Source organism: Hordeum vulgare, chromosome 4H (assembly GCF_904849725.1).
Source record: "Hordeum vulgare subsp. vulgare chromosome 4H, MorexV3_pseudomolecules_assembly, whole genome shotgun sequence".
NCBI classification, from domain to species: domain Eukaryota; kingdom Viridiplantae; phylum Streptophyta; class Magnoliopsida; order Poales; family Poaceae; genus Hordeum; species Hordeum vulgare.
Window position 1 is genome coordinate 447,003,686 of NC_058521.1, and position 8,819 is coordinate 447,012,504.

Here is an 8,819-nt window from a genome sequence, read left to right on the forward strand (position 1 = left end):
AGGCATGGGAGACCATCAAGATCCTGCACCAGGGTCATGACCGTGTCAAGGAAGCACACCTTCAGTCCCTCTTGAGAAGCTACGAGTGCCTGAAGATGGAGGAAAGCGAGACGGTTGATCAGTTTGCCTCCCGTCTCAAGACCCTCGTCAACGGCATACGCGGCTATGGTTCAACTCTAGAAGAAGTTGCGATCGTCCGACGATTTTTGCGCGCCGCGCCGGCACGCTACATCCAAATCGTCACGTCGATCGAGCAATGTCTTGACCTGAACACTCTCACGGTCGAGGATCTCGTCGGAAGGTTCAAGGCCCACGACGAGAGAATTCGTCTCAGCTTCGGCGATTCGAAGGAGAGTGAGCATCTCATGCTTACAATGGCGCAATGGATGGCCCTATCGAAAGGAAAGCAAGGTGGATCCACAAGCGGTAGTAAAGCAAAGGAGAAGCAAAGCCCTGCGAAAAAGGATCTCGCTGGACAGGAAGAAAAGGCTAGAAAACCAAGGAGAAAATTTGACATAAAAAAAGTAAGGTGTCACAATTGTGGAATCCTCGGTCACTTCAAGTCTGATTGCAAGAGTCCACCGAAGGAAAAAGCTCTCATGGCCAAGGGAGGCGATGATAGCGATATGATGCTCATGGTCGAAGTATGCGAGCTTATGGACGAGGATGGTCCAGCTCCGAAGGCACCGGCTACCGAGGTTGTCACGCTCGACGAAGAGAAGGTTTACCTTCATGACAAGAAGATGGTGAACACGGCGAGGCACGTGTGGTACCTCGACACGGGAGCAAGCAACCACATGACCGGTGACAAGGACCAGTTTTCTGAGCTAAATCTCTCGGTTGGAGGCACGGTTCGGTTCGGTGACGGCGGACCATTGACATCACAGGGCGAGGTACTGTCCTGTTCGAGCTGAAGAATGGCAGTCACAAGGTACTCACAGATGTGTACTATATTCCCAAGCTAAAGAGCAACATCATAAGTCTTGGCCAGCTCGAGGAGCGTGGTTGCAAGATTGTGCTCGAAGATGGCTATCTATGGGGGTATGACCGTCAGAGGATGCTGATCATGAAGGTGCAGAGGTCGCCAAACAGACTCTACGTCCTCAACTTGGATCGTGTGGATCCAGTATGTCTCTTGTCAAGCATGGAGGACTCGGCATGGAAGTGGCACGCGCGCTACGGTCATCTAAATTTCCAGGCTCTTCGGCAACTTGGACAAAAGGAGATGGTACGTGGCCTACCGTGCATTGATCATGTTGAGCAAGTGTGCAACGGTTGCCTTGTTGGGAAACAAAGGCGGGCCTCGTTCCCGAGAGAGGGAAACTTTAGAGCAAGTAAAGCTCTTGAGTTGGTCCATGGAGACTTGTGCGGACCCATTACACCGGCTACCCCAGCTGGGAACAAATACTTCTTACTCATCGTCGACGACTTCAGCAGATACATGTGGATTGTGTTGTTGAAGACGAAGGACCAAGCTTTGCAAGCCTTCAGGAAAGTAAAGATGGCGGCCGATGTAGAATCCGAAGCCAAGCTGAAGGCCCTCCGTACCGATCGGGGGGGGGGGGGGTGAGTTCAAGTCTCGTGAATTCACAGAATTTTGCGAAGCACATGGGATCAAGCGGTATCTTACGGCGCCATATTCACCACAGCAAAACGGTGTTGTGGAACGGAGGAATCAAACCGTGGTGGCGATGGCACGAAGTATGATGAAGAGCAAAGGGGTCCCGGGCAAGTTTTGGGGTGAGGCGGTCAATACTGCCGTTTATTTGCTGAACCGGGCTCCAACCAAGAGTGTGGTTGGGATGACGCCGTACGAAGCATGGTACGGACATAAGCCCGCGGTTGATCATCTTCGTACTTTCGGGTGTGTGGCGCATGTGAAGACGGTGGCCGGGCATACAAGTAAGTTGGCGGATCGGAGTACTCCAATGATATTGGTTGGCTATGAAGCAGGCTCGAAGGCGTACCGTGCGTGCAACTCCTCTACCAATAAGGTGGTTGTGACTCGTGACGTGGTCTTTGAAGAAGCAAGGTCATGGAATTGGAACTCTACCGAGCCGGTATACCCGATCTCTGATGAAATCTTTCACGTTGTTTACAACGAATACGAGCATGCCGATAATCAACCGGAGACTACAACGACGCCGAGTGATTCTCTGGACAACGCAACGCAGCCGAACGCGCCAGATAAAGCAGGGATAGAGGCGCGCGAAGGCACGCAGCAGGACGCGGCAGACGAGGCATGCGATGGCTCGTGCAACACACCAAGCAATGCTCGAAGCGCTCGACCAAGTGACTGCATACCACAGGGGAGCAGCCTGGGAGCTGCGCCTGGAAGAGAACCTAGATCGCCAGAAAGCAGGAGTTTGGCAACTCCACAAGATGAAAATTCCTCGTCTTCGACAGAACAGGAGACAAGGGAACGTCCGCCGACACCAGTTCGTCTTCGACCAGTGGTGGATTTATATCCGGAGGAAGCACTTCGTACTATTAATCCTGTCAAAGTTATAAGAAGAGGACGACAATGTTTGCTTAGCGTCGAGGAACCGACGAAATTTGAAGAAGCAAATACTGAGGAGTGTTGGCGTCGTGCTATGGATGAAGAGTTGAGATCAATACGAGACAACAAAGTATGGGAGCTCGCTGATCTTCCCAACGGTCACAAATCCATAGGGCTCAAGTGGGTGTACAAAGTCAAGAAGGATGCTGAAGGAAACTTGGTCAAGCATAAAGCTCGGCTCGTAGCTAAAGGATTCGTGCAAGAGCAAGGTGTGGACTTCGAGGAAGTGTTCGCTCCAGTCACAAGGATGGAATCGGTGAGGCTAGTTATAGCTCTCGCGGCTCAAGAATCTTGGAGGCTACATCACATGGATGTAAAATCCGCATTTTTGAACGGGGAGTTGGAAGAAGAAGTATACGTGAAGCAACCACCGGGGTACATCAAAGAAGGAGAAGAACACAAGGTGTTGAAGCTACACAAGGCATTGTACGGGCTACATCAAGCTCCTCGGGCATGGAACATCAAGCTTGACCGTATATTGATTTCTCTTGGTTTTGAGAAAAGTCCACTCGAGCATGCTATGTACAAGCGAGGTAAAGGCAAGGATCGTCTCTTAGTGGGCATCTATGTTGATGATCTCTTGATAACTGGAGCAGACGAAGAGGAGATTGCAAGATTCAAGCTACAAATGAAGGAGCTATTCAAGATGAGTGATCTAGGGCTCTTGACATACTACCTCGGGATCGAGGTACAACAAAAGCCGAACGGGATCACAATATGTCAAGAGGCATATGCAAAGAAGATACTTGAAAGTTGTAGCATGGAGGATTGCAAACCAACTTATGCTCCAATGGAGCCTCGGCTTAAACTTAGCAAAAGGAGTGAAGCCCCTGCGGTTGATGCAACGGATTATAGAAGTGTGGTCGGAAGCCTAAGGTATCTTGTGAATACACGACCGGACTTGGCCTATTCCGTTGGCATAGTGAGTCGCTTCATGGAAGCACCCACGACTGAACATTGGGCAACTGTCAAACATATACTCAGGTACATCAAAGGGACAACAAACTTCGGTTGTGTCTATTTGAGAGAGAAAAAGAAGGAGATGGTGGAGCTACTTGGCTACAGTGATAGCGACCTGGCAGGAGATGTGGATGACCGTAAAAGTACCTCGGGCCTGGCATATTTCTTGGGCAGGAGCATAGTAACTTGGCTATCACAAAAGCAGAAGGTGGTCGCATTATCGTCCTGCGAAGCAGAGTATATAGCAGCTGCAACCGCAGCGGGTCAAGGTGTGTGGCTAGAAAGGCTACTCGGTGACCTCACGGATTAAGAACCAGAAAGAGTGGTGCTCAATGTTGACAACAAGTCTGCGATTGCCCTGTGTAAGAATCCAGTGCATCATGACAGGACTAAGCACATAGATATAAGGTATCACTACATACGGCAGTGCGTGGAAGAAGGCAAGATTGAAGTCAACTACGGTTGCACCGATGATCAGCTTGCAGATATCCTGACCAAGTCTTTGGGATGACAGAAGTTGACGGAGATGCGAAGAAGGATAGGTGTCCAAGCTGTAGAGTGAGGACATCGTGCTTAGGGGGGTGATTATTGGAACTAACCACGATTAGCCAAATTGAGTCCGGCACGGATTCAATACCCTGGCCGAGTCGGCTTGTACTAAGTAGTCCAGGTACTATATATATGTACTAGCTCTCCCTGTAATATCGATCTCAGATCAAAGAAATAAAACTACAAGGCTCGATACGAGCCTTCTGGCCAACTATGCGTATTGTGTATACAGCCACGGTAGCTAGCTTGACTCGAAATATCCATCCAGCTAGTAGCTTGGCTGCTTAGGTTTGTGACGCCGAGTATCCATCCACCAGCTTGAGTGCTTGCTTGTTCTTTGTGGCTGCGCCGTACGAGATCGTCTCGACGGAAAATACTCGTCGAGTCGGTACTATATCCAACAACAGACACGTGGCCACCCTAATCGCCTATATAAACCCACCATTGGCAAGCTCCTCAATTCATCCAAGCTCCCGACGGCAACCATCGCCTCTCCATTGTCCACCATGGCCGCCCGCCCGCACCATTTCCTCATCCTCGCCGCGCTCCTCCTGTTGATCGGCGCCCCCTCCTCAGCTGGCGCGGGCAGCGACGGGACCGGGAAGGTGCCCGTGGAGCTCTACTACGAGTCCCTGTGCCCCCCCTCGGCGCTGTTCGTGACGTACCGCCTCGCCGAAGCCTTCGAGGACGGCCTCCTGGAGGTCGCAGACGTGACTCTCGTCCCCTACGGCAACGCCGAGGTCGGCAAGGACGGCACAATCACCTGTGAGGTGGGCCGCCGTCCACCGATCAATTCTGCTCTCTTTTCCTCCTTCCTTTGGTTACACGTTCTTCAGTTAATTGCTGAGGTGTGAATTTTGGCTTGTTGCAGCATGGCCCCGAGGAATGCCTTCTCAACACCGTGGAGGCTTGCGCCATCGACGCCTGGCCGGACGTGGTAATTCGTTCACAAGACACAACTCATCATCTCTGAACTCTGATCTCTCCTCACAGCTTCACGTCTCTGGCCTGGCCGGATGTGGTAATTAAGGTGGCCCTTTGTTATGATTGTTGGCTGCAGAATGTGCATTTCGGTTTCATCAACTGCGTGGAGGAGCTGGCGATGAACGAAACACAGGGGGAGTGGGAGTCATGCTTCCACAAACTGGGGCTCGACCCCAAGCCAGTCACGGAGTGCTACAAGAGTGAGCACGGCCACAAGGTCCATCCCTATGGAAGCTGCGTTGTACTAGTTTATCTAAAAAAGCTGCGTTCTACTTACGGTTCTACTACTAGTATCAATCACATAGTACTGCAGTAATACATTTTGTAGTTGGATTGCTAACCAGAGTGTTGTTTGCTCAATCCAGCTTTCACTCAAGTATGGGAAACAAACTGGTGCGCTTGTGCCTCCGCTCACGGGCATCCCATGGGTGGTGGTAGATGGCAAGCCACGCGTAAGCGACACCCACTCTTCCCACGAGTTTTAGATCCACTTTTATTTATGATGCATGTCTGAATTTCACCATGTATATATGCGCATTCCACTTCTTGAATTATGACGAGCTCGTTCGTTTCAGGACGACGGGGACTTCGTATATTACATCTGCAAGGCGTACAAGGGACGTCCTCCCAAGATTTGCCAGGAGCCGGACCGTCACTACCGGACCGCGGTGGAGGCAGGCAACGGTGTCAGCTACAACTCCGGCGGTTTCAAGCTCCACGACGGCGTTGAGGACAAGATTGAGGTGGCGCGGGTTGAGAACAACTGATAAATTATGTTTGCCTTTCGGGGCTTATATACGTACGTCGGTATACGTGAACATAGGGCAGTTTCACTGTTCTGTTCAGGTTAATTATGGACATGTGCATCACCCGATAATAAAGTGAGTTATGATGATGTAAATTTCTGTTCAAATCAATATGGAGAGAATTGTTGGCAGTTTTATCTTTCTGTTGAAGTCAGTATGTACATACAATGGTGGATATACGATCTTAGTAGTGGGGTAGCGTGGTTTACATATACGAAATACAATACATGTACTCCCTTCGTTCCTCAATATAAGTCTTTTTACAATTTGCATTAGAAACTATGTACGGATATATAAAGACATGATTTAGAGTGTAGATTCATTTATTTTAATTCGTATGTACTTATATTTAGGAACGGATGGAGTACAACATAACCTCTGTGTTAAGAAAAACATAACTTCCATACATCAGCAAAAAAAATTCTGAAAAGTGGCACTATAATTATTTTTGCAAAGATGGGAATGCACTCGAAAGTAACACTATAATTAAGTCTAAACTTCATCATAATTTGAACAAATAGTTTGAAGGTAGCAATAATTTATTAGATTAACAGGGCCGGAATTCAAGTCGGGTTGAGTCAGCTCGGCTCGACTAGTTGGAGGTCACTAAATAACGTGTTAGCTCGGGTCGACTCGTTAACATAACGAGCTCAATTTTATACACGGCTCAACTCCTATAACCCTTAAGCTAGCTCGTTTAACTCGTTATAAACGTAAAGAACAAAATATATGTATTATGTATCTAATTAATATACAAAAATATATTTCTACACATATATGTTTTTTCACAAATCACAACAATTGATAATTTACACTAAAGGGACACTTGGTGCACCCGACAAATGATAACAATCAACAACAATATATGTACTTATCTCACCTCCCTTCTAGTTAACAAGTTTAATGAGCAAAATGACTAGCTTAGCTCGTCTCGTTAAGATCATTCTATTAACTAGCTCAGATTAAAACTCGACCGAGCTCGTTAGTCACCGAGTTCAAATCAAGACTCGAGCTTAGTAACAAACTGCTTGTTTACCTCACGAGTTTCGAATTTAAATTCCAGCCCCATAGATGATTTATGTTAACTATATAGTATGAATTATTTTGCATTTTTAGAGAGGGCAACCATGGCGCAACCCCAATTAGCCCCTGGGTAGTATCCGACAATAACGTGAGCTACGATGACGGGCTTCAAAACCACTTCCATCTGTGGTCCCATTGACTCTACTTGCAAAGATGCCTTCGTTGCCAACATGATCGGCCACAAGCCGCAACCAGGTGTGGCGTCCCTGGCCTCCAGGAACTTCAACCAGATTTATTGGGCTTGGTACAAGAACAAGCGGAATGTTAATCATAGTAGGATTAATCGAATGTTCCAGGCTTTGTCCTCTTCCCTCTCCTACAATTGTCCTCTCCTGCTTGCCGATGACAAGGGGCCTGGGAGACCGTGGTCCTGCAAGTTTAAGAATTTTCGGATTTCTTTGCCCAAATTTTTTGAGGTCGTGCAAAAGGCGTGGAGTGTGTATGTGCCCAACAAAGATTCATATTTTATCTTGCATCATAAGCTCAACAAAGTCGTGTTTCGGCTCACCAAGAGGAGTAAAAACCTCTTCTCCAGGGCCATGACTCATTTCCATGCGACCCTTCTTGTGATACTTCGACTCAACATTGCGCGGGAATTGTGGATCCTCTCCTCTGAGGAGCTTGATCTCTGTGCTAGGCTCAGACAAAGGGTGATTAGTTTGGTCGTGCTTCAAAGGCCTAGGAAGAGCCAATGTTCTAGGATTGCAAAATCTTAAAGATGGTGATGCAAACACAAACTTTTTTCACCGCCACATCAATGCTCGGAGTAGGAAAAACCACACCCATCAGGTCAATCATCCACACGGATGGGTAACCGAGCATGGGAAAAATGAGAACATCATACATGACCATTTCTCTGAGGTCATGGGGAAAGGTGACAAGAGCAACTTTAACTTTAATTGGGATGAGCTTAACTTACAACTTCTTGAATTGCATGTCCTTGATGTTGCTATCAGAGTAGAGGAGGTTTGGGAGGCCATTAAGGAGATGCCAACTGACAAGGCTCCCAGTCCGGACGGATTCCCATGCATCTTTTTTAAGAAGTGTTGGGGAGCCATCAAACACTATGGATGAGGCAAATCAAAACTAGATCCATGGTCACTAGCACCTATAACATATTTTTATAGAAGGATCCCATCTCGATGAGGCGTCAGAAATTCACTCCGGACGGGAGTAGAACCCTGAGTGCAGGGTGCGCCTCTGCGACCCTTGCCATTAGGCTACTTCCTAGTTACAAATTTTTTGCCTCCGTTTTCAAAAAAAAAAAAATACTATCTGATTTTTTGTTACATGAAAAAAACTATTCATTAACAGGGAGGTCATTTACAATTTTTGATGAAATGGCCAGCAGAACTGCAGAAGACAGGGTTTGTGATTATATTCTAAATAAAGAAGATAACATGGTCAGCAGTTGCCGCCTATATTCCCCCGAGAGTCCGGGTTTATGTGTAGAACACACGTAGGCTCCACTACCAGCCGTGCTACCGTAGAATTCTCTTGCAATATCCATCTTATGGAATGGTTTAGTAATTAATTGCAAACCACTTCCTTGGAGGTTTTGTATTTTGCTAGCTTCTAGAAACGCTACTACTGGCAATCCTCAAGCGGTCATTTGCCTAGTGGTTTACGCGATCTAGTTCTGAAAGGAAATGCATCGCACTCAGTTCTGGTCTAGTAGATTGGGAAACTCTTCCAAAAGAAACAAGGTTCATTACATTGTGTAGAACTGCATCCAGAACACCGTTTCTAGTTTTGCTTTTGGCACAGCTGTGGAGCTAGACATGGAGTAATTGTAGTTTGACCATTAAACCACCTCGCCGCACACGTGGCCACCAGCCTCACCCTAATCGCCAATATAAACCCCCCATTGCCAAGCA

At 47.6% G+C, this 8,819-nt stretch overlaps 1 protein-coding gene across 2 annotated transcripts; it reads left to right on the forward strand.

Moving 5' to 3' along the window:
* The first annotated feature begins 4,512 nt into the window (after positions 1 to 4,512).
* LOC123446592 (gamma-interferon-responsive lysosomal thiol protein-like) lies at positions 4,513 to 5,994 on the forward strand. 2 transcript variants are annotated; one of them, XM_045123168.1, is made up of 5 exons: positions 4,513 to 4,839; positions 4,941 to 5,003; positions 5,130 to 5,270; positions 5,419 to 5,505; positions 5,629 to 5,994. In XM_045123168.1, exons 1-5 carry the CDS (start codon positions 4,576 to 4,578, stop codon positions 5,818 to 5,820), a joined length of 747 nt encoding a protein of 248 aa, XP_044979103.1. In that variant the 5' UTR covers positions 4,513 to 4,575; the 3' UTR covers positions 5,821 to 5,994. The 2 variants fall into 2 exon arrangements, with proteins under 2 accessions (XP_044979103.1, XP_044979102.1); XM_045123167.1 differs by having other exon boundaries at positions 4,514 to 4,839; positions 4,941 to 5,006.
* The last annotated feature ends 2,825 nt before the right edge of the window (positions 5,995 to 8,819 follow it).

Bases quoted from the DNA above. Each gene is read 5' to 3' on its own strand.
- LOC123446592 (XM_045123167.1), top strand. From the start codon at position 4,576: ATGGCCGCCCGCCCGCACCATTTCCTCATCCTCGCCGCGCTCCTCCTG. The intron at 4,840-4,940 runs GTGGGCCGCCGT...GGCTTGTTGCAG, and splicing joins ACGGCACAATCACCTGTGAG to CATGGCCCCGAGGAATGCCT. The intron at 5,007-5,129 runs GTAATTCGTTCA...TGTTGGCTGCAG, and splicing joins TCGACGCCTGGCCGGACGTG to AATGTGCATTTCGGTTTCAT.